Source organism: Apodemus sylvaticus, chromosome 1 (genome assembly GCF_947179515.1).
Source record: "Apodemus sylvaticus chromosome 1, mApoSyl1.1, whole genome shotgun sequence".
Lineage (NCBI taxonomy): Eukaryota > Metazoa > Chordata > Mammalia > Rodentia > Muridae > Apodemus > Apodemus sylvaticus.
This window is the reverse complement of record NC_067472.1, coordinates 18,913,082-18,939,945: the sequence shown is the minus strand read 5'-3', so window position 1 is coordinate 18,939,945 and position 26,864 is coordinate 18,913,082. Positions and strand designations below refer to the sequence as shown.

Here is a 26,864-nt window from a genome sequence, read left to right as displayed (position 1 = left end):
GACTCAAGCGAGCAGGGACCAAAGAACAATTTAGCTAGGTTCTCCCGGGCTCAGTGTGTGTGTGTGGGACTGGAGGAGTGTGGGGGGGGGCGGGGAGGGGGGGGGGGCAACGCAGCGGCCCCGCCTTCCTCTTGCCTCCTTTTGAAATGGCAGAAGCCTGGGGGCGGGCCTGAGATCCTACACCTTGGGGAGGGCACTGTCAAGTCAGACTTTACTCCTGCTTGCCTGGTAGAGTCGGGAACCTTGCAAGGTGACCACTGCTCCGTGTTGCGGGAGCCTCCACAGCCATCTTTCAGTACAACCATACCAGTGCCTTTGGACAACAGAAAAGGCCACCTACGTCCCCAAGTGTGTTCTCTCCTGCACACTCCACTGAGGCTGGTCTGGGAGGACGGGTCTGGGCAGTTTGGGCACCTTTCCAAGTTCCAAAGTTTCTCAAGGATTTGGGCTCACACCTGTAAATTACCTCAACTAGTGTGTTTCCATTCGATCCCTGTGTCCTATCTTGAACGGAGGACCTGTCTGCTCCTCAGAAGTCACTCCTCTGCAGGAGAAAGGCTCCGGAAGTGGACAGCTGCAATCTGAACAGAGCAGCCTTGTGTGGCAGTTTGGACAAGAGAAAGACAGATAGGGGGAGGAGCTAGATCATAAAGTTGGTGAGCTTCCAAGATGGCTGGCTTCCTCCTTATCCTCCTGACCTAGGACAAAAGCTTGACAAGGTTTTTCTCGGCTAGTAGTGCTTTTCTAAAACTATGTAAAAATATGTATGCTGCAGCAGAGGGAGTGCTCTAGCAGGCCCATGCTGAGGCGTTCCTCTGAGGTATCAGTCATAGTACAGGTCTAGTATAAAAGAAAGTTTGAGCCGGCAGTGGCGGCACACGCCTTTAATCCCAGCCCTTGGGAGGCAGAGGCAGGTGGATTTCCGAGTTCGAGGCCAGTCTGGTCTATAGAGTGAGTTCCAGGACAGTCAGGGCTACACAGAGAAACCCTGTCTCGAAAAACAAAACAAAAAAAGAAAGAAAGAAAGAAAGAAAGAAAGAAAGAAAGAAAGAAAGAAAGAAAGAAAGAAAGAAAGAAAGAAAGAAAGAAAGAAAGAAAGAAAGAAAGGAGAGAGGGATGGAGGGAAAGAGAGGGAGGGAAAAGGGGAGGAGGACAAGGAGAGGGAGAGGAGGACATGAGGGGGGATGAGAACAGGGAGAGGGAAAGAGGAAGAGGAAGAAGAAGAAGAAGAAGAAGAAGAAGAAGAAGAAGAAGAAGAAGAAGAAGAAGAAGAAGAAGAAGAAGCAGCAGCAGCAGCCTGGCTCCTGGCTCCTACCTTGGCCCTTGCTAGGTAACTGTTGGGAGAAGCCTACCGCTAACAAGTAGGCTTGCCTGCCCAGGCCTTGCTTACCCCAAAGCTGGGAGGAAGCAAACACTCTTAAAAGCCCCAGCCTTTTGTGTTCGAGTACCCCCCTTTGCTGTGCAGAGGGTCTTTCTCTGTGTGTACCTTGCTGGGGTGTATTTCTTCATCCCTAATAAAAGCCTCTCTCCAATGGTCTGTCTGCTGCTGGTTGCTGTGTTTGAAAATTTATTTTTCTGACTCTCGAGATCCGCCCCACCCTTTAAGCCTTTTACTGCCAGAGAAAATGAACTGGATCAAGAAACCCTCGATGGTAACAGGAACCTGTGTCAGAAAGGACGCAAACCCAGAAGGCTTGGCAAAGATGGCTGAGGAAGAGGGTCTCTGGGAATCCATCCACCCTTAGCATGGGCATCGCTCCACACACGAGGAAGGTTTAACACTGTCCGAGAATCTCCTAAAACCCCAGCCAAAGCCTCTACCTCCACACCCATGTGATCAACTAGAGGTAGATCTATTTAATCAACAGCTGCATCTGCATTCAGTAAGGAGACTCCTGGTTTGTCTTTCCTCACTCAGCAGACAGAATAATGAGTTAAATGGCATTTGAATAGTTTGAGGTATAAGACATACAGAGATTAAAGTAGAAGAGATTTGAGGGCTCTAAGCAAATGCCCTTAAGGGACTTATTTACTTAAGGGACTTGAGCATCTGAAGATTTTGGTATCCCCAGGGGTCTCCTGAATATACTCCACAGATACCCAGGGGTGATAGTATAGAGAAGCCAGGAGTGTGGGTTACACTAGATACCTCATACTGTGTGGCTTCTAAGACTTACAAGAAAACTTTTATATTTTTAAAGTGGGTGTCCTAGGGGCTGGGGAGATAGCTCAGTTAGTCAAGCGCTTGCCACACAGTCATGACAACATAAAAAACCCCATGAGTGGTGGCTTTCAAGCACCCCAGTGCTAGGAGTCAGGGGAGGGGCCAGGTGGATCTCTGGGGCTTGCTGGTCAGCCTGGCTTGGCTTTAGACCATGGGAAAGAGCATCTCAAAAATGCAAGGTGGCTGGCACCCAGAGAACGCCCACAGCCACACATGTGCAATACCCTCCCCCCAATAAATGAGCAGCCTAAACAGTGGTGGGTGGTAGGCAGATACATAAACACACACACACACACACACACACACACACACATACACACACACTATTTTTTTCAACCTTTCCAAATTCATGGTAATAAGGAGGCAAGGGATTCTTAGTGTCACAGGAAAAGCCAGGAACAGACTTGGATAATGACAAGAACCAACATTTATTGAGCACCCAAGCATGTCCACAATCCTCCTGACCACCCTGAGAGGTCAAGTGTCGTCAGGGTAGGTGCTGTCAATGCAAATGTGAGGAAACAGGACTCACTCAGACGCAAGGGGGCAGGAGCCAAGCTGGAACAGTGACCAGCCAGAGGGAGTGCTTCTGTTTGGGGTAGGAAACAGCTACCCTGGGCACAATGGCAGGAAGGGGGCGACTTCACACAGCCTGAGTATTAAGACTTCCTTCTGCTCTCCTGGGCACCCAGAGGGCAGCTTCCCAGAGCAGCTGCTGTCATCTCTGACCACACAGTTCTGGGGGCCACAGAAATATGGCATCCCCTCCCTTCAGAGAAGGCCTGCTCCTTAGCCTGTGTGGTGTGGAGGAGTCAACAGTGGGGTGTGACAGAGGGCACTGGAAGAAGCCTGGCTGTGGGGAATGCCTGCAAGCAAGATGGCCTAGGGCAGGGTCACCCGGGAGGCCTCTCCCAGGCGCCGGGCCAGCTGGCTGGCCTGCTGCACCAGGAGCTCAGTGGGGACGACGGACAGGTGGAGGGTGAGCAGCTCGTAGCACCTGACGGGCTCCGAAGGGCGACTCTTGCTGTAGTAGCGCAGAAGCTTCCTGTAGGAGACAGGGCAGGACTCAGATGGCCCAGGGTGTGGCACTGCCTACTGCCCCTGAGCTCCAGCTCAACACCAGGACACAGTCCCTCTCCTGGGGCTATCGTTGAGCAGTGTTCTAGCTAACCAGTGTGTGTATGTGTGCGTGTGCTCGTGCGTGCGTGCCTGCGTGTGTGTGTGTGCTCGTGCGTGCCTGCGTGTGTGCGTGTGACGGCTCCCCACTCAGCCAAGGCAGTGCCAGCAGCAGGAGCAGGGACCTGGGTGTGCTTCTGGGTGTCTCCTCTCCTCTCCTCACGCGGGACTCCCACCAGCTTTCTAGCCTATCAAGGCAATTAGCCGCTCACTCTTAGAAAGACTCTTGCCCATGGGAATGTGAGGCCTTGCCACCAACCCCTGGGGTACATGTGGCTCTGGGGCCAGTCAGTGTCACCTGTAGTAGTCACCTCCCAGCACGCCAATGGGGACCGAGTCATCGGAGAGAACAGGCACCTCGATCATCTGTAGTTTGTATCCCTGTGGGAGGGGAAAAGAGTCTTAGAACGTGAGGGAGGGAACAGTGTGCAGGGGGGCGACTTGAGGGGGCGTGTGGGAGCCCTTGCAGGGCCCGGCATTTTGCCTTACATCCTTGCCTGGGAAGGAGAGACAGCCACCGCCATCTTACACATTGCAATGTGGTCCAATGATCAGCCCTGACCATACTTTGCTTCTTTTGCTACCAACAGGTGGGGCTGCATTAGTGAGGAACTTATAATGGTCCAGGAAGTAAGTGTGTGTGTGTGTGTGTGTGTGTGTGTGTGTGTGTGTGTGAGAGAGAGAGAGAGAGAGAGAGAGAGAGAGAGAGAGAGAAGAGAGTGTGTGTGTCTTGAGAAACAAAGGATTCTCAAATGACCCACAACCTCTGCTTTGGAAGAAACGGGAATTATGAGGACAGGGTAAAGTAGGGAAGAGGAGGATCAGCTAAGCACATGTGCCGGGCACGATGACGGTGCCCACAGATCCTCCCACCAGAGGCTCAGGTGGCACCATGGTGCCTGCCCCGTAGGGAGATGGCTCGGCAGTGTTCAGGGACCGTGTGTGGCTTGAGTATCACAGTCAGTGGTCAAACCTTGGCCTCCCATGGCTGGGCTGCACTCCACTGCCTCATGGGGCCGCTCTAGTCACCAAATCCTTGTCCTTAGAAGCAGCCTGGGGCACTTAGGAAGACTAGGAGCCTGAGGATCAGGACATCGAACCTCGGTTTCTAGTGCCATTGTTTGGGTTTTGTGGACCCAGTCATGATGTTGATTTCCAACACGGTAGTGTGTCCCCAACTGTAAAATGGGTCGGCAGAATCCATCCCAACCATTCCTCCAGGTAGTGAGGGACAGATGAAGACACTACATCGCACTATAGTAAGGCTGAGTTGTTACACACACCCTCAGGAAGTGGAGAGAACAGAGCAAGAGCCAGGAAGCCATACAGGGACAGGAGGCCACGAGACCCTGAGGGAAGGAGGAAGATTCTTAGACAATTAGCATAAGTGAGTGGGAAGTGTTAAGGAGATGAGGAAAAGAAAGGGGGCGGGGAAGGGAGAGACAGTGTGTTCAAAATGGCCTTCTGGTACTATGGTGGGGTGAGGTCTACAGTACTGTGCAGGACAGGGAGGCACCTGAGGCCCACTGGAGACAAGCCTCAGACAGGCTGGTTAACTGCTTTGAACCTGGGTCCTCCCAGAGAGTGGGGGTCATGGTGTAGCTCTCTTTTGTTTACAAGTGACAGTACTGATGTCCTGCGGCTAGAGATAGTAGCCGGTGACAGTGATAGTGGCTTCTCCTCAGGGTAGGGAGTGCCTCTCGTTGGCTCGCATCTACAAGGACTGCCCTATACCCCAGTCACGTGCTTACCTGCGGCTTCACTGGGGACAAGAGGAGATGAGACAGACAGATGGAACAGCCCAGAAGAAAGGTGTCCAAGGGTTTAGAGCAGTGGGCAGCTCTCAGGCCCGCCCTGCCTGGAGACTGGGCACACCCACCATGTCATTCTCGAACCAGAGGAAGTAGGAGCAGCGGAAGTCCCCTTCCTGGAACAGCAGCGTGGTGCAGCCTTTCTGCAGGTACCTGCGCGCCAGTTGGACCAGAGCCCAGACCTGGGGAGGGGGACATTGCTTAGAACCACTCTCGGGGCTGCGGCCTCCATAAAGAAAAGCATGGAGGTCCTGGGAGCCCAGGGCTTCTCAGGGGCAGGATGCTGTCTGGGTCAGAGTTGTAGGAACGAACCACCGTTACAGGGTGGAAGTTGAGAAGGCTCCCTGTCCAGTTGCCATGGGGATAAGAGACAAGTGGAAGTGCTTCCTGTAACTTTATTACACACAAGCCACGGATTAGTAAACTGCTCATCAAGACCAGAAAACAGCCAGGGAGACTGTAAATAAACCCAACTGCCCAAGCCTGCAGGGCTGGGAAGAAATAGTAGCCGCTCTGTGCTGGGGGCCGTGGGAAACACCTGAATGTGCAGTGAACCCGGAGCTGTGGCATCAGCTGTGACATCACCTGCATAGGGGTCAGGCCCAAATGCAGGCTCACTACACAGTGGCTGGGAACAGTGGCCCTGAGGGACATTCCCGCCCTGGGAATGCTCTGCCTATCGCAGGTGTTGGCACCTATGCTGCCTTAGAACAGCCGGAGGGAAGGCCTCTTCTACCAGGCTTGCCTGCTTCCTGCCAGGGCTGGGGAATGGCCTACTCCGCCAGAAGCTTCAGTGTGAGGGAGGCGCTTGTTACTTTGCACCTGACACAGTATTATCTAATTAAATCTACAACACACACAGGAACCAGTTCTAAGCTCCAGAGATGCACCCTGACCACACAAGGAGAGAACTTTGAGAAGAGCCTGTCTGACACGACATGACACGAGGATCTGTCATACAGCCCTGTGCATGCAGAGCGTGCATGCAGTGAAGAGCAATGGGTAGTCCCCACTGCCCCAGAGCAGGATGCAGAGGGAACGAGGTGAGGAAGCCGGCCCCGCTGTGCGCAGCGTGCCTGGGCCCTGCTCCGCCCCAGTTCTGTGAGTTCATCTGTGTTTAGGGACCTGTACCCTTTACACTAATGCTGTGTGGTGAACAGCACCATCTCTGTAGCGGATATTTGAACTAAAACGGAACTAAACCACGTCAAGGCCACACAGCCAACCAGAACACAGCAGGTTTTCCAGCTCGGTTCTAGCTTACCTCTCATGACACTTTATATAGACAAAATAAAAATGTAACATTTTAAAAATGGCAGAGTCTTTCCTTCAAAAACTACCAGTCTGTCAGGAAGAAGAGCCATTATGTTAGAAGAACAGAGGAAGATGCTTCCTGGGTGGAAACCACCCTGCTACTCTCAGCCGGGGTGTGGGAGTAGCTCGGGGCAGATGCTGTCTCAGTACATGAGCCCTTGGGCTCTGTACCTAGCATGGCAAAAATTAAAGAAATCAGATTCTCATGCTCAAATTGCTTGAACCCTGAGGTCTTTTCTAGTTCAGCCAACTCAGTAGATCCTTGCAGTGCATTCACTTACGCTGGGCTCTGACCTGGTGCCAGCACTCTGGGGATGCCAGGCACAGCAAAGAGTACGAGGAGGGGCTGCCAGGATGCACTGGACCCCACTGGGTCTAGAGGATAAGCCGCCGCCGCTGGGCTTAAGGAGCTCGTGGTTGGTTAACCAGGACCCAGGCAGTGGCAGGGCCACATGGAAGTGATTGGTGCCCCAGAGACTGGAATGACCTGTCTCTCCTGGGTCACAGTAGGGGTCAGGCCTCAGTGTATCCTACCCCGACAAGCAGCAAAGAGCACCCAGGGCCAGAGGAACACTTACCTTGGCTTTGACGAAGGCAGCCAGGGGCCCCTTGCCCAACTCGGAAGACATCTTTTCATTGGGGCTGAGAGAAGGAGCCACCATCTGCCCTGTTGTACGGTCCACATAGATGAAGTGGACCAGGCCTGGGAAATCCTCCAGGTAGGTGAAGACCTGAGTTAAGGGGTTTAAAAGGCAGAGACAGTGGGGATAGTGGGGTGTGCCTCTGCCCTGCTCTGGGGTTCTGGCTGTTCAGAGGTGTGACTTGGAAGACCAGGCTTCTCGTCCACACAAGCCTCTGCCTCCACTAAGCCTGAGGGACCTCCTCTTCCCTCAGCTCCTCACCCCCACTTAAGGTCCTCGCTCTCTCAGCTTAATGTAGGCGGTTCTGCACTCTGCGGGAAGCAAGCCACGGGCGCAGCTGGTCATTTCAGGAGTGAATATAAACATCCACCTCGAGGCTGACGTGTGAACAGAGCCACTCAGCTGGTGAACGGGCTTGGCCCACTGCCCACCCTCATCATGACCTGGCTCTTCTTCACCTGAGAGACTGAAAGCGTCGTATATGAGAGGGGAACAGCCCTCCACAGAAGGGCAGTGGCTTATGGGTAAGAGGCCTTGTGGCTTCCTGCTCCTCTGCCTGCTTAGGACCGAAGTCCCACGAGGCTGAGTCCAGAAACACGGGAGATTTTAAACAAGAAAAGCTGTGCTAACTTCCCCCCCAAAACCAGCATTAAACAAACTAGTTTCTGCAATGCACAGATTGTGTCTCTTGGATGCAGAGATATAGATCTGCAGCGGGCCTTCTCAAGTGCCCTTCCTCGTCACTATGCTGAGACCTTCCATGGAGGATGTGGGGATGTGCAGGGTGCTCTCACAGCAAGCATCCCGGACTCCTGGAAAAGGATCACCGTTTGATGGACTGAATCATGGACATAAAGATCCTAGAAGACTTCTAGGATGACCACGGAACAGCGGAAATTCTGAAATGCAGCTGTGGGCTATTCCTATAGATGGAATGTGGGGCACCACGGAGGGACATGCATGTCTAGCCTCTGGCTGAGCCAGGCAGAGGATATGACACCATGGTGACATTTCTCCGGCTCTTCACCAACAGGAAGTCCTTCCAGTCCAGAAGTCGCTCCCTGGGGAGGGAGGGAAACTGGCAGCTAGGCAGCTGTGTGCGAGCCCTGCCCACCTCCTGTTCCCTCAAGCACACCACCCTTACTTCATGAGTTTCTGGGCTCGGTCCTGCAGGTGCTGGGGTAGGTGCGGTCCTCCCCTGCTCGGTGCAGTGGCCAGGAAGCTAAGCCGGTAGATGGTACACAGCTGTCGCTTCAGCTTTCCACAGAGTTGGAGCAGCCTGGGCAGCGATACAGAGGAAAAGACATGCAGAGCCCGTGACCACATACCCCGCCACACAGGGACACAGCTGCCTGGCTTTCCCTGATGCAGTTTGCCACACAGCATCTCCTTGGATCACATCATTCTGCTAATAAGTGGTGGCTTCCTTAGGCGGCACTTGCTTGGTGCTGCATCTGGGTACAGCCCAGGCCTACGCGCCCAGTGCTAGGTCCATGTCCCCTCTGACCACCTGTGGTTCCACCCCCAGCTCCCTGGGACTGCCTTGCTACCATTGCTAAATCCTCAAGCTTCCCTCCTCCGGGACCTGGGAAGACCTGCAGCAACTTTGTCTGAACGACCATCCTTTACCCCAAGTACGGTTACTCACTCCCAGGATGCTCCTGGGTCACTTCTAGAGAAGGCCTTGCTCTTAAACTCCAGCCAGGAGTTCTGTAAAGAAGAAGGTAACAGGTCTGCTCTGGGGTAGGCTCTGTGGGGAGGTCCAGGGGCGACTCCATCCTACACCCTGACGCCCAGGCGCCCCTGCTCTGTTACCCAGCAGGACATCATGTAAACAGCAATTTCTGTGGGCCAGGTGAGTCCCTCAAGGGGGCGCAAGCTGGGGTCTGAAGAGAAGTGGCCACTGCAGGTGGCTATGGATGGGTTGGGGTGGCCTCAAGGGCATCTTGGATGACTCTTCCCTCAGTGAGAAGCCAGCATTCTAGCAGGTGTGCCACCATGATGCCCAGGGTACCGTAGGACACTGTGTTGTCTTGGACACTCCGGTCACTTGCTCTGCCTCCCCTAACCCTTCCGCCCCTTTCAGACTAACACACCTTCTAGCTCCAATGAATACCAGCTCCTCAAACACACTCAGGCAGAGACAGCTATAGCAGCGGCCCCAAGCGGTATCAGTGAACCCTTCTGCTCTCAAATCCCCTCCCCACGGTGGGCTGTGACTGGTGCCTGTGATGGCCTCGTCACTGATTTCCCATACTGCTCAGTGCTTGGCCGCAGTCGCCCTCCAGCTCTACTCCCCATGAGCCCGGCAGGGAGCGTGCCCTGTGACGCACAAGTTCTGGCTTAAGGGTGCACCGCTTATGGGCGGGCTACTCTTGGCTACATCATGACTAGCCAAGCAAGCCTGTTTCCTGTCTAAAGTACTGGAATTACAATTTGCGTTTGGCCAAATTCCTATAAAAAGGTTCTAAAAAACTGCCAAGTACAACTCTTTGGTTTTTATCCTTTCATGAGGACAATTACGGCCACAGACTGAGAGAACAGGGACGAGAACCGGAAGGAGCCCCTCATCTACCAGGGATGACCTGGGCCCACTGTCAGCTCCGCCTCTCCTCAGAAGCTGGTGTACGCAGCCTCGGTGACATACCTGAATCTCCTGCCCAACTCGATTCTTGATAAACTTGTCCATCTTCTGGCGCAGGTCTCCAACAAAGGGCTGGGACCGCAGGGCACTTCCGGCCTCCTGAACTTCCTTCAGCTTTTTCTCCAGTAGGGAGAAGCCATCCAGCAGTTGGTACAAGATCAGGGCCAGTGGTGTGCTGGGACTCTGCCGGGAAGAGTGGATGCCAAGTGAAACGGGGCAACCAGCGAGAGGCTACGCAGGCCTGGAAGCGGCTCCCGGGTCCGGTGGCTCAGTACCTTGGTCAGCAGCACCATGTTGATGCCTGGCCACAGGGGCAGGCAGTACATGGTGTGGGGCACTAAGGGACAGTAGTTTTCTTTTATGTTGGCATCCAGGAAGATCCTTCTGGGGCTGGGAAGTTCTGGGGAGTGTGGCGCCTGCCCCTTGGGGGTGTCCTCAGCCATCTGTGGGAGAGGAAGATCTGTCGATTCGGTGGGGACTGGAGGAAGGAAGGTCCAGGCTTCCATTCCCTGCCCGACCTGTAGCTCCCATAAAACCCAGCCCTGAGGTCTCTGCTCAAGCTGTCCTTCCTAGCGCAGTGTGTTAGACAGGAGACAGGCCCGCCTAGATAGCCATGACGTAGCCAAGAGGGGCTCCCATTCTCTGCGGTTCTGTCTCTCAGCTTCTGCTGGGCTGTTCTGTCCAATCAGGACGGGATACCATGATGGGCAGCGGGAGGGGTTATGGGAACTGTGTGGGTGGTCAAGGAACATCTGAAGAGATACAGAGCCAGGTCGGGGAAGGCTCTGCCTTGAGGTAAAGAACTTCAATATGCTTGACATTTCCGTCACCCTCAGAACATCCCAATGGCTCTCTACACTGGGGAAACTGAGGCATAAGAGGACTATATGAATGGGTCTCCAGCCTGGGGTGGGGGTTAAGGGGCTCTGCATGTATAAGAAATCTTTTAGTGGGAAAAATCAGAGAATTAAATAAGTCACTAGAGATACACAAAAACTTCTCCGTAAGGAGGTCACTCTAGTTATACATAACAAGAGGAGAGCCATTTGCTCATTATTCTGGGACTTCCTGAGTAAATATAACATGTGCATGGATGGACTCTAGGAAACCCCTCATATAATGCTGAAGTAACGCGGAAGGGCTCTATGTAGACAGGAGAAAGAACGCTTCAGTAAAAAGGACAATGAAGCCCTGTAGGCTCTAAGTATGAAAAAGAAAAATGCATATGGTGCGGTATGCACACATGTTCATGCAGAGTGTGCGAGTGTGTATGAAAGTGCATGTGTGAGCGTGCACTGTGTATATGAATGTTTGTGAGTGTGCATGTGTATGAGTGTGCATGTGAGTATGCATGTGAGTTTGTACGTGCATGTGAGTGTGCTTGTGTGTGTACATGTGTGAGTATGCATGTGTGAGTGTGCATGTGTGAGTTTGTATGTGCATGTGAGTGTGCTTGTGTGTATGCATGTGAGGGTGCATGTAAGTGTGCATGTATGTGATTTGTATGTATATGTGTGAGTGTGCATGTGTGAGTATGCATGTGTGTATGAGTGTGCATGTTTGAGTATGAATGTGTATGAGTATGCATATGAGTGTGCATCTGTGTATATGAATGTGTACGTGTGTGTGTGTATGTGTGTGTGTACAAAATAATAAATGACCAGAAGGAAGCACCTAGAACATATTCTATCTTGGGGGGGATCCCTTCCATATTTGACTTCTGTTATTTCTCATATCTAAATTTGAGAAATATATTTAAACATTAATTTTTTAATGTTAAAACTTAAGTTGGCTGTTCATTTCCAAGAACTTGGGGGGAGGATCACCTTCGCTGCTCTCCCTAGCCCTGCTTCCATAGCTGAGGAGGCCGTGGTGCAGCTGCAGCTGCTGGAGCTCCCAGAAGGGAACTATCGCCCTCAGCATCGCAGAGCAGAGGCCCCGGGGAGGACAGACACACGGGAGGCTCACCTGAAGAGCATCGCTGGGCGGGGTGCTACCATCCAGCCAGACGCTACCTGCCACAAGTGAGAACAGAGCTGTGGAAATAACCCACGGCCCATCCCCCACTCCTGCAGTTCTGGGGCGCGGGATCACTGAACGCTCCAGCCATTTAGCCCTGAGCACTGGGCATGCGTGACAAGGGCATTTTCCTGTGGCCAGTGTCTGAAGGCCATTCCCTCAGAGCTGCCCAGGGCTAGCTGAGCTCTGAATGCCCAGGGTTAAAGCAGCTGGGACAGAAGCATCCTGCTGGGAACTGAGTCCTCAGGCCTCTGGCCACAGTGTGGGGCACAGTTCCTCAGACCCTTCCTTTCCCAGACCCCCTCCTTGTTTCTGCACTCTATTCCTTCAGGTTCCTCTGCATAGGGAGTCAGCATTTCCTCATGCAGTTAGTTATTCAGACGGTGAGCTTCCTGAGCACCTACTGTGTGCAGGGAATTGAGCCTGATCTCCTCCGATCCGGCTCACCAGCCTATTGGAGCCACTATGTATTTGAAATAGTACATGTTTGTAATATTATCCTTTGTTGCACCTCATTGCAAACAGCCCTCATTTATTACAGCCTCCGCCCCCCAGGTGGCCAGGTTTGGCTGCTGCAGAGCTGTGCATAATGCTCTGGCAGGAACGGACTCTCGGTTTACAAACGACTCGCACTGCAGTCATCCATTTGTAAATCAGGTGTTTGAAACCTAGGAACACACTTGCTCCATTTGTAAGCCGGGAGTTCCCTACACGCCAGAACGTTGTGCACAGCTCTGAGGAATACAAGCCTAGCCACCCAGAGAGAGGAGGGTGGTGACGGACAGGGAAGGGATTGTAAGGCAGTGGTCATGGAGGCCAAGACCATGCAAAGCTTGCAGTTCTGCCTCGGGGCATGGGGTATTTAGAAAAACCAAAGGAGGCTATGAGCCCCACCCCCCAGGAAAAAGTCCGAACGTAAAAATCGGTCTGTAATTTCTGAGTCTCCCAGGTACCCCAAAGCCCAGTCCAGACCTAACTCAGGTTCCTAAGAATGCCTAACTCAGTGTGTTCAAACTGAGCCATATGTGAAAGTCATTTGGGGTCCTCTGTGGGAAGGCTATCCTGCAGTCCCACCAACGCTCAGATTAATTATGTCCCACTCTCTGAATGAGCTCGGCCTTGGTGGCTTGTGAAGCTCTTCAGGGAGTGCAGCTGCAGGTGGGGCTCAGTGCACACCCAGGTCCCCGTGGCCCCAGGTCTGGGGACTGACTCGGCTGTGCTGAGGGCAGCCAGGGCTCAGAGCCACTGCTTTAGAGAAACCTCACAGAAACTCTTTTAAAAATAGTTTCTAATGCGTCCCTTCTGCAAGCCAAGTCTCTGGTCAGGTAGGTGAGCCACAGGCTCCCTCCCTCCTTTATCCTCCATCTTGGTTCTTTCCGGTTGCTGACAATGCTGGATTTTGGCTCATCTCCTCCTCTAAGCAATGCTGTGCATTCAAGTGGAAATGCAAACATTAATAGTGTTACTAGCGAGTTTTTACTACTTATCAACAGACCTTGGAAAAACAGGTAAGGTTTTTTTTTTTTTTTTAAAAAACCAAAACTGTAACTGAATATTTATACTCTAAAATAGGCTCGAAGTCAAGTGAACTACTGCTTAATTTTAGTTGCTAACTTAACTATTAATTATAAAGACTACAGAAGCAGAGAGGACACACATGCAGCTGTATAAAAGCATATAGAGTTTTGGCGTGACACCATTTGCACAGCTTTTTTTTTTTCTTTTTCTAAAGATTTATTTATTTTTACCTTATGTGCCTTAGTGTTTTGCCTGCATGTATGTCTGTGTGAGGGTGTCAGATTACCTGGAACTGGAGTTACAGACAGCTGTGAGCTGCCATGTGGGTGCTGGGAATTGAACCCGGGTCGTCTGGACGAACAGCCAGTGCTCCTAACTGCTGAGCCATCTCTACAGCCCCCTTAGCAGTGTTTGAATGCAAGCTGAGGCCGATGGGAGGTGCGGGGAGGGGCTGCGGACAGAGCTGATTTATAGCAGTCTAAGTGACACACTCAGTCTCTCACAAGGAAGAGGACACAATGACCCCCAAGACATACTCTCTAGGCTACAGACTGGCTTCTGCCCCACGATGCCACCCACCCACCCACCCATCCACCCACCCACTCCACAGGCTTCACCTGAACTCTGCTCGCCTGGAGAAGGAGCAGGGGTAAAGTACTCTTCAGGGAGGGAGATGCTATCTGTGTCCTGCAAAAGAAGACATCACATTAGATGGGGGCCATAGGCCAGGTAGCCTCTCCCAACAGGTTCAACCAAGCCTGCTCTTCTGTGAAAGTTGGAAGGGCTTGGCCTGGCATGAGGCAAGATGGAGATGGCCCCTTTCCCCTCAGGACCCAGCACATACTGTCTCCTCGGAACTCCTGGTGGGAACTGAGGTGCTCTGGCTCTTCGCCTGCTGGACTGGGATGTTTTGGCTGCTCCTGGGTCTCCTCTGGGGGAAAGGCTGTGAGCAAGCCAGGGAGCTACAGTCAGTGGGGCTGATCTAGCTGCCCCCACAGCCCCATCCCTCAGTTCTTCACAGAAGCTCTTCTCCCTACCCTGGCCTTGGAACATGGCCCTCCCGCTGTCCGGGGTCCTCCAATCCTAGAAAGTCTGACATGTTGGTATCTGAACCTGTCCAGCCTGGCACCACTGATGGCATTACAGTGTGGCAAGGCTGACAGCATGCTAGGCACCTGAGGTTCTATGTGATCTGCATGGGTGACACCACCCTGTCTCCAGTATCCCCACCCCCCGGACAGGGAACTCCAGGCTCTGAGACGGCAAGTGAATGTGAGCTCAGCTCATATGGCTAAGTGGGAAATCCAAGTTTCCAACTAGCGCCAACCTTCCGGATCTGCAGAGTTCTTCCATCTTAGAGTACTGAGATAAATGCCCCCACCCCGCCCCGTTCTCCTTGTGCGTCGAGACCTGAGGGCCGTTGCTGTCATCCTCTTCCTCGTCTGTGGCGCTTTGGGAGGGCTGGAGGTCCTGAACCAGGAGCATGAGGGCCAGGAGATCTGCGGGGCGCAGGGTGCTTGCGCCGTGGCTGCAGACACGGGGCAGGGTTGCATGTGAGCATGCAACTTAAATCTTGGTGGAGATTTACAGGGTCTAAAGAAGATTAGCCTACCGGCTTTCAAAATAAAAATTATATATAAAACAAAAGTTATCATTGGGAAGGCTCCAGCGGCCAGCGACAGACTCCAAGTGTTGGTTAGAACCAGTTCCAGAGAAGGGAGAAGGCTAAGGGTTGAGACCTGAACCTGGGGCGGCTTTACTGCAGACAAGGGTCTGGAAGGGCTTTGGTTAAGGTCAGGCCCTCAGGTTTACCTGGAGTAGAAAGCCAGCAGCTTGCAGTGCACAAGCAGGAAGGCGTGCAGGACCTCCTCGCCACCCCCGCTCAGGGCTCGAATTGACAGCTTGAACCACGTGCCGCTCTAGCGTCTCGATGCTCAGTTCGCAGAGCTGGGGGTGAATGAGTCGCTCCACTGCCTAGCCGGGGATGGGGGAGGGAAAGGTCATCAGTGGGTCATGCTTGCTGGAGGGGGCTTTCCCTCAGCCCACAGGGAACACACTAGGTGCCATTTGTGGGCGAGCCAGGAGAGGAAGATGGTGGGGGCCAAGACGTGAGGGTCCCGGCTCCAACAGCGCAGAGGAGACGTGGGAAGATCAACTGTAGTATGTGCCAAGCAGGAACACACAATACTGAACTAGAGAATGAGAGCTGAGATCTACGGGAATAGAGTGCTCAAAGAAATGTCCCTGAGGAGATGACCTTTGAACTGATATCTGAGGGAGCAGAAAGCCGGACAGACAGAACAAGGGAGGAGCAAAAGGCAGCGAGCACAAAGGCATGAGAGGCACAGACAGTCTGCAGAACCGCTGTCTGACTCAAGGGGAAGGCAGGTGCTGTGAACACTTGAACTGTGTCTTGGAGGGAGCCGGCAGGATGACTCAGCGGCAAATGTGTCCCCTGCCATGCTGGTATCAGGCCTCTGGGAGCCACACGATGGAAGCAGAGAGCTGACTTCTACTGGCTGGCCTCTGACCCCCCTGCCATGGAATAGCACCCGGTACCTGCCCCCCACCCCAATAATAAATGTAAAAAAAAAGGGGGGGGGATCTTTACAAAATATTACCAACATAATATAACTTAGTATAAAGGCTTCATTAATCAGACCTGCGGTCATTATCAAAGCTTGGATACATTACACACCCGGCAGGGCTGGGTCTGGGGCAGCTGCAACTCAGGTGCTCAGAAGCTACAAGCTCGTTATGTGGAATGAGACGTGGGACTCCTGAGACGATGGATGGGCGGCCCGTGTTACCACTGGATAGTGAGAGGCCTGCTAGGAAGACAATGACAGAGCCTCTAGGCCCTGGCGGGCTCAGGGAAGGGCTGGGATTTCATCTCCACCAGGCCTCATCCTACATCAGCCTTTCCTGGTACCTGAGGCCACTCCATCTTTTACACCACTGTGGATTCTGATGGAGAAGGTAACAGGCACCAGGCCACTCTGCTGTGTGTTTAGAATGTCTGTCTGTCTGGCTTCCTCTCAAGGTCAGGGGCATCCTTAGGCACCAGGGCCGGGCCCATCTTCCGGCACAGCAGGCACATCTCTTGGCGTGTGAATGGGCGGGACGTGAGAACAAACGCTTTCAGGTCCACTCCCAGCTCACGAGAGCTTTTCAGCTGTACCCCACTTGCTCTTTCGCCCACCCCGAGCTGTTCCGCCAATCAGCTGTCACTTCTACACTGCCTGCGAGAGTTTTAAATCCGCCTGGCCATTTTGGAGACTTTCATTATTTCTATTTGTGGTGTTATTTTTCATATCTTTAAGAGTCTTATTTTGTATTTTTTTAATCCAGTAATTCCAACTTCTTGGCATCCAAACTTGTTGGTAATTGATTGTGTGATGTCCTGACTCACTGCGACGGAGTACTTTCTTGTGTATCTATCTTTAACTATGAGCAACACACACACACACACACACAAAGACAGACACACGCACACAAAGAGGCAGGCAGACACACATACAGACACACATAAACACATACACACACACACACACACACACACACAGACATGTACACACAAAGACACCCCCCAAAGACAGACAGACAGACAGACAGACAACAGATAGATAGACATCCATACACACAGACAGACATACACAGACCTGTAAAGGGACACATACAAAGACACACAAAGACAGACAGACACACACACACACACACACACAGAGGCAGACACACACAGATACACACAGAGACAGACACAGAGACATGAAAAGGGACACACACACACACACACACACACACCCTCTACTTTAATGGTTTTCAAAGAATGCTAAGGCCACACCGTATCACTGGGCCCTTATTAGAGCTGAAACTCCACAGCCCTGTCTTGGCTCTGCTGAGCAAGAATCTGTGGGTGAGGATTACCCTGCACTCAGTGAGCCCACCTGCTCCTGTGATAAATGTGGGGGAGAGGGAGAGGGAGAGAGAGAGAGAGAGAGAGAGAGAGAGAGAGAGAGAGAGAGAGACTCACAGAGACACCCTGTGTTTGCTCTCAAGGGAACAGAGGGCAGGCCCACCTGCCTCACCTGCTGCTTCTTACTCTAGTTTAAGCTCAGTTTAGTTTTCTCCTGGGAGGGGTGAGGCTGAAGGTCATTTTGGGGATTCTATAATTTATAGGGAGTCCCAAATACTACCCTGAAACTCTCGCCCAGAATCCAGTCCCTCACCATGGACTGGCACCCCAGAAGAATAACAGGACGATGGGGTAATTTCAGGGTCTGGCTGCCCTCTTACCCATTATGGTAAAAACATACAGGTGGACACCTCCAGGACCTAACACCCCGAGCCCTGATGACCCTGCGGCCAAGTCACCTCCACAGCAAAGCTCTGCTCCTGTTCCCGCAGGTGACTGTAGGTACCCAGCAGTCTCTGAAAGTGCTTCCACACCCGGGCACGTTGTTCCAGGTCAGGGGGACGAAGCCTGGGGGAAGAGCCAGGGAGGGCGAGGGTCAGTGGGAAAGTTGGTCTTGTCTGACCCTGATCCAAGGACCCTGTGTCAGGTCAGCATCAGACACCTAAGTGGCATCTGAATCGTTTTCAGTGGCCAGCCGTGTGCACAGAGGCCAGCCGTGTGTACTGGCGTGAGTAGGCAGCCTGGGCAGGGAACCAGGGCTCAGACCCTGAAGGAAATGATTTTATTTCTTGGGCTCCTCACAAGGCCACTTAGGGGCTGGGGTGTGGCTCAGTGGTAGAGTACTTGCCTAACAGGATGCCACAAGGTTGAAGGGGATTGTGTATTTTTCTGTAGGGAGATAAAACAGCTTCTTTGAGAAGCCAGGCAGGGTGAGCAAAGTCCCCGTGTAGTGTCGGGACGCTGAAGCAGGGAAGGCCAGGGCAGGAACCAGCCGGGTGGCACAGGGGAGGTTGTCTAAGTTCTCTGCACAGTCTCCCCATCTGCGGACTGAAGTCAGAGCACGTGGCCCCTCTACGCGCGGCTTTCATGACCTGACTCACGGAGGACATGATGGAGGACAGTGACTCACTCCTTCCGGATGATCTGGCCGTCCACGGTCACCAGCCCGAAGTGCACCTCGAACAGGTATTTGAGCACGCACAGCTTCCTCCGCAGGTCCCCCTCGCTCTCGCCGTGGTCTCCGTTGATGGCGATGAAGAGGCACTCTCCAAACTGTAGGTGGTCGCAGGCTCAGCTGTGACCTGGGGACTCCCTTTGCCTTCCAGGTCTCAGAGAGTAAGTATGGCCCAGGGGACTCTAATAGGCTGCAGTTTCTGCCTCCCAAAGAGCTTTACCGTCCAAGGTAAGAAAGAGGCATCTGGCTCCCAAGGACTGGACAGACGCCGATTGCGGTACACTGAGGGCTGCGGGGCCTCGCACTTACCAGATGCAGGACGTACAGGTGGTTGTCGTTTTCTGTGGAGAAGCAGGTGTATGTGTCTGAGAGCTTCTCCAGCATCGTCATGGAGGAGATGATAACGGGGGCCAGGAGGGTGCTGAGCTGGTCCTCCAGCACCGGGAGCTGTGGACAGGGAGAGCAGAGCATGGCCTACGCCGCACCGATGCTCGACGTGTAGACACTGATACGTCTACCAACAAGGTGGGACACAGTCATAGCTTGGGCATGTTGGAAAGTGTGTCCGATACGGGGGACAAAGGAACAAACAAGACCCAGGCTTTACAGGAAGAGAGCCAGCAGGGTCAGACCTTCCTGATGGGGAAGGGAGGAGGAGAGCTACCCCAGACCTTGTGTGGTGCCGAGGAGGGTGGGCTCGGACCAGTGATTGCAGTTCAGGGTTCAGATCCAGCAGGAAACATTCAGATGGGAATGTCTGAGTGGAGCCCACAGGCCACACGCACCCCAAGAGAAGCTACGGTGGCGGCAGCGGCGGCCCGACACAAAGCCGCAAACTTGGTGAATTTTTTCCCCTTTTTTTTTCTTTTGTAATTCAATTGCATGGTTTTCAAGCATGAAGTCTGCAAATACTATCTTGTCACAAGGACAGAGGTTTGGATAAACCTGCAAGGAGTTGAGCCCCATTTCCCCCATAGAATGCTTAGAGCATTTAGCTGAGATGTCTATGAACCCAAGGAAGTCTCCTACACATATCAAAGTCCATGGCATCTGTAGACACCGGCTACGTCAGGGAACCTATCCCAAGCAAACAAGTGTGCTCATAACAGCACTGTGCAGCTTCAAACAACTGGAAAAATAGAAACGTCCAACCCTACGGAAATGGCTTTAATACATCTAATCCATCGTTTCTTAAACTGTAGCTGCAAACTGGCAATGGTAGCAAGGGCCTGAGCGTCCAACCACCAAAACCTAACTCAAAATAAAAAGCAAAAAGGGCCAAAGGAAGCCTCGGCCTGACACACGGTGTGCTCTCAGCATTTGTCACGGCCTTGAGCCACATGCCACCAGGGAACACAACCTTTAACGCCCAGCTCAGACTGGAGACTACGGCATGTTACGTATGTTATAGATTCCTCCAGGTTTCTTACTTTACACACCTTCTCTCTGTTTCTTTGTCTGTTACAAGACAGTGTTTCTCTGTGTAGCCCTGGCTGTCCTGGAACTCACTCTGTAGACCAGGCTGGCTTTGAATTCAGAGATCCTCCTGCCTCTGCCTCCTGAGTGCTGAGATTAAAGGCGTGCGCCACCACCACCACCACCATAGTTTTCTGTTTTTATAGAAACATAATGTTATAATGTTTTATTTACAGAAAACAAAGACTCAGTATTTCTTACTGTCATTCCTCTGCAGGTAAATAATAACCCGGCCCAGAGAGTGCTCTATGTCCTTCAGTACCAAAGTTTAATTAGTTTTAAAAAAACTTTTTTTGTTGTATTTTAAACTCTGTGCATGCTGGTGTGTGTGTGTGTGTGTGTGTGTGTGTGTGTGTGTGTGTGTATTTGTCTGCACATGAAGGTCCCTGTGGAGGTTAAAGAGGGCACCAGACGCCCTGGAGCTGGAATTACCAGCGGCCTCAAGCTGCCTGCGGCGGGCCCTGGGAGCTGAACTCAGATCTGCCAGCAGCAGCACACGCTCAGACCACAGCCCTCCCTCCCGCCCAGGTTTTCTTCTTTAGTAAAAATAAACAAGTACACCTGTGTCATTAGTGTTTCATGTGGCTTTCCTCGTTCATTAATGAATACAATTGAATTGTTCAAAAATTTTTTTTATTTATTATCAGTGTCTAATTCCACATTTATTTTATACCTACACATCTGGGGCCATGTAAAGATATCTGTGAAGAAAGAGGCTGCAGTGGAAACGCTTATGAAGTCCTTAGCTAAGGGATGGAGAATCTATATAGTTACTTAAAATATTACTGTTCCAAGGACTTATTAGTTATTTCCCCTAACCCCACCTCTCTCTCCTGTTTCAATATTTTCTCTATTCCCAAACAAGCATAGGTTTACTTGGACATAATCTTCTCCATCATCACCAATGCTCCTCCTCCCTTCCCCAACACTCTTCTCCATCATCCCCACTGCTCCTTTTCCCTTCCCCAACACTCTTCTCTATCATCCCCAATGCTTCTCCTCCCTTCCCCAACACTCTTCTCCATCATCCCCAGTGATCCTCCTCCCTTCCCCAACACTCTTCTCCATCATCCCCAGTGATCCTCCTCCCTTCCCCAACACTCTTCTCCATCATCCCCACTGCTCCTCCCCCCTTCCCCAACACTCTTCTCCATCATCCCCACTGCTCCTCCTCCCTTCCACAACACTCTTCTTCATCATCCCCAATGCTTCTCCTTCCTTCCCCAGCACTCTTCTCTATCATCCCCAGTGATCCTCCTCCCTTCCCCAACACTCTTCTCCATCATCCCCACTGCTCCTCCTCCCTTCCTCCACAGCAGAAGGGAGCAGCAGACACAAGAGCCTGTGAAATGTTGGAGGAAGTTGAGCAAAGACTCTAATTCTGCCCTCAATCTGGCGTGAGGGGAAGGGAGAAACTGCTGATCTTGCTGATTGCAGATGTGCAGATGTGCAGATGTGCAGATGCGCCTGGGGAAGCTGGCTCCTCATGGGGAAGATGTTGGAATGCATAAAGAACGAAGGAAGGAATCCCTCACCTTGAAAACAGACCGAGAGGCTGCCCAGGGGTCATGGGCTACATAGCCTCTTCGCTGGACCCTCTGGCGATCCACCACAGTCACAGCCCGTCTGCTGGTGGAGCTCAGCCTGATCACATGGGGTTTGCCCCATATTCACGTCACTGTCCACGGTGGCTCCCCAGACCTCCATTCCCTGAGGGCAGGGACCACACTGCCATGCTTGCTGCTGTACCCCAGAAGCCAGCAAACTCCAGAGTCTCAGTATTGCTAAACAATTACCCCTAACACAGATAGGAACAAATGCTTGTGGTTTATTAAAATTCTATTATTTTCTTTAAAGAATTCTATTGTCTTCTTTAACTGTCATATATTATATTGAAAGTCATTTTAAAAAAACCTAGATTGACAACAGTAAGTAACCTACTGTACAGTGAAATAAAAGCAGTAATTTTTTTCAATTGAGAATCTTTTGTGACTAAAATTTTTTTCAATACATATAGAGTATAAAGAAATATTCTTATATCAATTGGTAAAACTATAAAAACTGAAATGTTTTTAATGGCTTTCAACTCATTTTTATTTCTAGAAATAGTCATATCAAATAATTGGACAAAGGGATAAAATTCAAGCACAAATAAAAATTTCTATAGTGACAGTTAACTAGAATATATGTTTGTGTGTGCGTGCACACATGTATGTGTGCATATACATAGCTATCTACATATAAAGAAATCATTCGTTGGAAATACATTTATTCATATATTTGGATATAATGGTACCATTAGGAATTATGCTTTTGCATTCATTTAACAAAATGCAAAAATGATTTGATTATAATGAAATAAAAACATTGAGAAATGAAACATAGATGTGGTCTGACCCCACCATGTAGAAGGTAAAGCCCCAAAACAGGTTTGTTCAAGAGCAATTAGTGCTAGGTGGTGGCATTCTGAGTTTCTTAAAAACCACTGTGCGTTCTCAGATCCCCCACAAGAACTCCTGTTACTTGGCAGAAACTAAGTGTGGGATGCACACATCAGAACTCGGGGACCTTGCTATTACACTAACTATTTAGAAACCAAAACCACAGGATTCTGTTCCTGTACCAGGTTTTAATTAGACAAAAGAACTGAAATATTTCTTTTAAGTTCTTAAAGATTAGATGTGCTGACTTTTAAAAACAAGAAAGCACACCTAGTTAGTGTGTCTGAAGACAGCTACAGTGTATACAATAAATGAAAAAAAATCTTTAAAAAAAAGTTTAGCCCAAAATTAACCCTGGAAAAATGCAAAATAAATGATTCCTGTGACATGCACAACAGGAGTTACTAACAGAAGAGAGCAACCGAGACACTAAGCACACTGGACGGCCACCTGCAGAAGGACTTCCAGCCACACTCTACATGACATTCAACCCAAGGGCTCATTAGGTCCAATGTGAAATCCACACCTAAACCTGGCAGTACTTGGGAGGTAGAGGCAGGAGGATTGCAAGTTAGAGGCTGTCCTGAGCTACCTAGTAACATCTTGTTTGAATAGCAACAGGGGCTGAGGTGGTTCAGTAAATAAAGATGTTTGTTGCCAAGCCTGATGACCCCCATGAGAGTAGAACGAAACACTGACTCTCGCAAGTTGTCCTCTGATCACCACGCATGGGCTGTGGCATGTGCACACATCTGTGCATGCATGCACATAAATAAAAATTCAATAATGATAAAGACAACAAAACTCCCAAACCAAACCAAACCCCGAACTAAACAAATTCCAGGAGAAGATATGGGGAAAAATTCCTTGCAATTTTAGGTTAGGCAAAGATTTCTTATCGATGTCACCAAAAGCATGATCTGTAATTGTAAAAATGGAAAATGGCGCCATCGGAACTACACATGCAATGCTCGTTGAAGGCATTCTTAAGAGCATGAGCAGACAAGTCACAATCTAGGAGGAAATATTTGCAAAAGAGATCTAATAAAAGACATGTCTGAGCTATGTAAGAAACTCTAAAACTTCAATAGCAATCACTTGAGAAAACTGATCTAATACAGGAAACAGATACGGCAAAGTAGCACATGAAAAGCCAACCATTGCCATCAGTCACCAAAGGATGAAAAATAAAACTCAAGATTTTAGCTGACATCTATTAAATTGGCTCAAATAAAAAAGAATGTATATTAAGTATCAACGAGGAACTGGAAAGCGGCTGGTGGGGTGTAAAATGGTGGAGAGTTTGGGGATCTCTTAAAAAGTATAGGGGCTAGAGAGATATAGCTCAGTGGTTAAAAGCATTTGCTGTTCTCCCAGAGGATCTGGGTTCTAGTCCCAGTAACCACATGACAACTCACAAGTACCAGTAACTTCAATTCTAGGTGATATAATGCCCCCTTCTGGCGTCAGTGGGCATTGCATGCACATGGTACACAGCTACACTCTTAAGACCTGAGGTTAACCTATAAGCCCACCCACCCCAGGACCAGGCAATTTCCTGGAATGCTGGGAGTTGTAGTTCTCAGAAAATAATGAGTCTCTAAGGGAAAAATGGTGGCTGTATGGGTTTCTTCTTATAAGCCCCTGCAACATGTGCCTCAGGGCCACTCAGCTGGGAACTCCAGGGAGTAGTCTTTACCAAAGCCCAACCCAGTCAGTATTTAATTACTCTTGCTTCAAACTTGGTTCAAAATGGTGGGATTGGGTTTTTTTTTTTCTCTTGCAAATCTCAGGATTAACAACACAAGAAAGAAAACCATCTGCACGCATAAAACAAAGAAAACAACAACAAACACCCTCAGAGTTCAAACCCACACAAAGATTTATGCTCACGGCCAACGTGTCTACTGTAGCCAAAACCTAAAAACAAGTCAGATGTCCACCAAGAAGGAAATGAAGAAACGGATTATAGCCTCTAGATATGGTGGAGCTGGGTGACTGACAGGCGCTAAGACAGATGACAGGACAAAGAATTACGCTGAGGTAAAGCCAGCCCAAGCCAACCACAACACGAAATGTACCCACACCGCTTATATGACTCTTCTAGATAAGTCTACCTAGCACGGACTCTCCGGACAGCGAACAGCTCACTGACTCTTAGGGAGTAAAGGAAGCGAAAGAGGAGGTAAAGCTTTTGGGGGTGCAGACAGCTCGCCGATTGTGCCGGAATCACAGACATAAGCATATCAAACAGTATAAAGTGTGGACAGACAGCAGTTGGTCTGGTATACTTAATAGAGTTGTTAAAAATGAATCATTAAGCTTATGACAAGCTTTTTGGATAGAGAACCTGTCATCAAGTTTCCCTGTTGTGAGGCTAAAATTTGCCTACTTCCCCCATCACTGGCCCAGACAGCTCCGATGAGGTAGGAAATCACAGTACTCAAGGCATCAAAAGGCTGTCTCTGCTGGCCAGGCACAGGCCCTGCAGAGTCCTCCTGCCTGCCAGGAAGGGGCACTCAGGCCTCCAGGGCTTGGGTGGCTTTGTGGCTCCTTGATCAACGCCCCCTCCACCCACCCCCACCCCCTGGCTCCACTTACCTCCTCTTCCTCATTCTCTGACTGCCTGAACTTCAGCCGGAGGTTCTCCTCAAACTCCGCATCTGTCCAGTAGAAGAGGACCTCTGCGCCCTCAGTGGCTACCAACACGCACTTCATCTTCCAGGGAAATGCGAGGGCAAAGGTCACATTCGAGTGTTCGGCCTTGGAAGGAGAGGAGCTTCGGCACATCGGCACTCACTGTGTCCTTGGCTGCATGCCCACCATCGCCCGGCAGTTCTGGGGTTACCTTGTTGCCCCCTAATGATGAGGGGTGTGCCTGGAGAGGGGGATGGGGAAGAGAAGTACCCAGTAGTTCAGTTCACTCTTCTCCTTCTGCTTTTCAAGTGGGTTGTGCCCACCCCTCAACCCCTCAAGAGAAGAACATCGGTTACCTTGGCAAAGCACACAGCAGGGCTTCCAAGGAGCTAGACTCTGACCACTTGGGCACACAACAGTACAGCATCCTTGGGCCTGCAAATGCTTAAGGCAGAGAAGGCATGAAGGCATACGGAGGCTCTGGTCTTCACCGCCACCCGTTCCTGAGAGTGGACAACCTGGATGGGGCTGAAAAGTCACAGGCTCCCCCATTGTAAGGATCACGAGAGCTCGGAGTTCTTTATGCGGAGCAAGTGTGGATGACACACTAGTTCCTACCTCCTCTGCATCTCGACAGCTCTCAGGTTATATTCGGGGTCACAGGTTAGCAGCAACCCCACCCTGAGCAGCGCCAGGGAGCTGTGAGCAGTGGTGGGTTACCACACAACCCACCCCAGGCTGGCAGGAAGTAGTCCAGTGAAAAGCCGCATCCGGGTTTGGTTCTGGTGTGGGCTTTCCTAGGTCTCATTAAATTCGGAGTTTCAAACCCCCACTGGGAGACTAGGGAACAGGAGTCGCCAGCCAGGTGGCAGCCTCAGCCCAGTAGTAGGCACATCTTAAGGACAAGGAGAGTGGGTGGGTGTCATTTTTATTTCCCGGCTTCAAATAACAAGAGAAATAAGCTGACTTTGGAATCCTCTCATTTTGATCACAAGCAAGAAGAATCTAAAGTGGAGGAGGAAGGTTCGATCCTGGGGGTTTTGAAAGCAATGAAACTGACTGGCTGCACCACCCTCAGGCTTGGCCTTGATGGCAACTTCCGGGAAACACTTCTGTGGGTATCGGGTTGTACGGTTTCAGCGATTATTTTCAAGGGCTGCTAACCTCATTTTCTGACCTTTGTTCTCCTTATCTCTTTCTCTAAAAAGAGGGAACTTTGAAGGGAAGGGCCATCCTGAGGAAATCTCCTGCATCCACTTTTACCACCCAGGTCACAGTTCTCTCACTGTCCCCAGCAAACTGCCCCAGTGGCCTGTCCCGCCTAACGCAGCTCAGTTGGGGGGTGGGCGCGGAGGTGGGGGTGGGGACTACAGCCTGTGATGCCCGTTCAGACATCAGCCGCAGGAGCAGCTGGCCGAGGAGGGAGTCTCTCGCCGCCTAGCACCGCGTCACTGCATGGCTCCGCCCACTAGCTGCTTAGCACTCCCGCAATGACACCCACATATCCCGACGTACCCTCCCCCTCTCCTCCCTGGGACGGATCCCAGGCTTGTGACGGCCGCTCCAAAAGGGCACGAGACTGAGGTCGCTTTCCCCGGGTGCCCGGGCCTTTCCAAGCTGGGAGGGCTGGCCCGAGGTGCCCACCGAGGGGCGACCCAGAGCGGCGCTCGTTCGCCCACGATGCCCACGTACCGGATCCGCGGTTCGCACCGCTCAGCCCGTAGCCAGCCTGCGGCGCGCTTCCGGGTAGGACACGTGACCCGGCCACATGACCAGGGCCTGCTTTGTGGGTTCGAGCCCCGCCCCGTCGGGCATTGCTCTCTTTTGGAAGTGCTTGTGCCCTTCAGGCCACTGCGCTTGGTGGTCCCCCGCC

At 51.3% G+C, this 26,864-nt stretch overlaps 1 protein-coding gene across 1 annotated transcript; it reads right to left on the bottom strand.

Annotated features, from left to right (window-relative positions):
• Nucleotides 1-2,633: 2,633 nt before the first annotated feature.
• Hps1 (HPS1 biogenesis of lysosomal organelles complex 3 subunit 1) lies at nucleotides 2,634-26,747 on the bottom strand. Its single transcript, XM_052185563.1, is given in 21 exon segments — nucleotides 2,634-3,269; nucleotides 3,699-3,781; nucleotides 5,280-5,393; nucleotides 7,104-7,249; nucleotides 8,163-8,227; nucleotides 8,311-8,445; nucleotides 8,815-8,876; nucleotides 9,814-9,993; nucleotides 10,086-10,253; nucleotides 11,779-11,825; nucleotides 13,965-14,034; nucleotides 14,192-14,290; nucleotides 14,758-14,875; nucleotides 15,160-15,224; nucleotides 15,226-15,321; nucleotides 17,722-17,830; nucleotides 18,393-18,535; nucleotides 18,747-18,884; nucleotides 24,956-25,232; nucleotides 25,348-25,435; nucleotides 26,684-26,747. Coding segments are annotated over 19 exon segments (2,190 nt in total). The 5' UTR covers nucleotides 25,145-25,232; nucleotides 25,348-25,435; nucleotides 26,684-26,747; the 3' UTR covers nucleotides 2,634-3,106.
• Nucleotides 26,748-26,864: the final 117 nt, after the last annotated feature.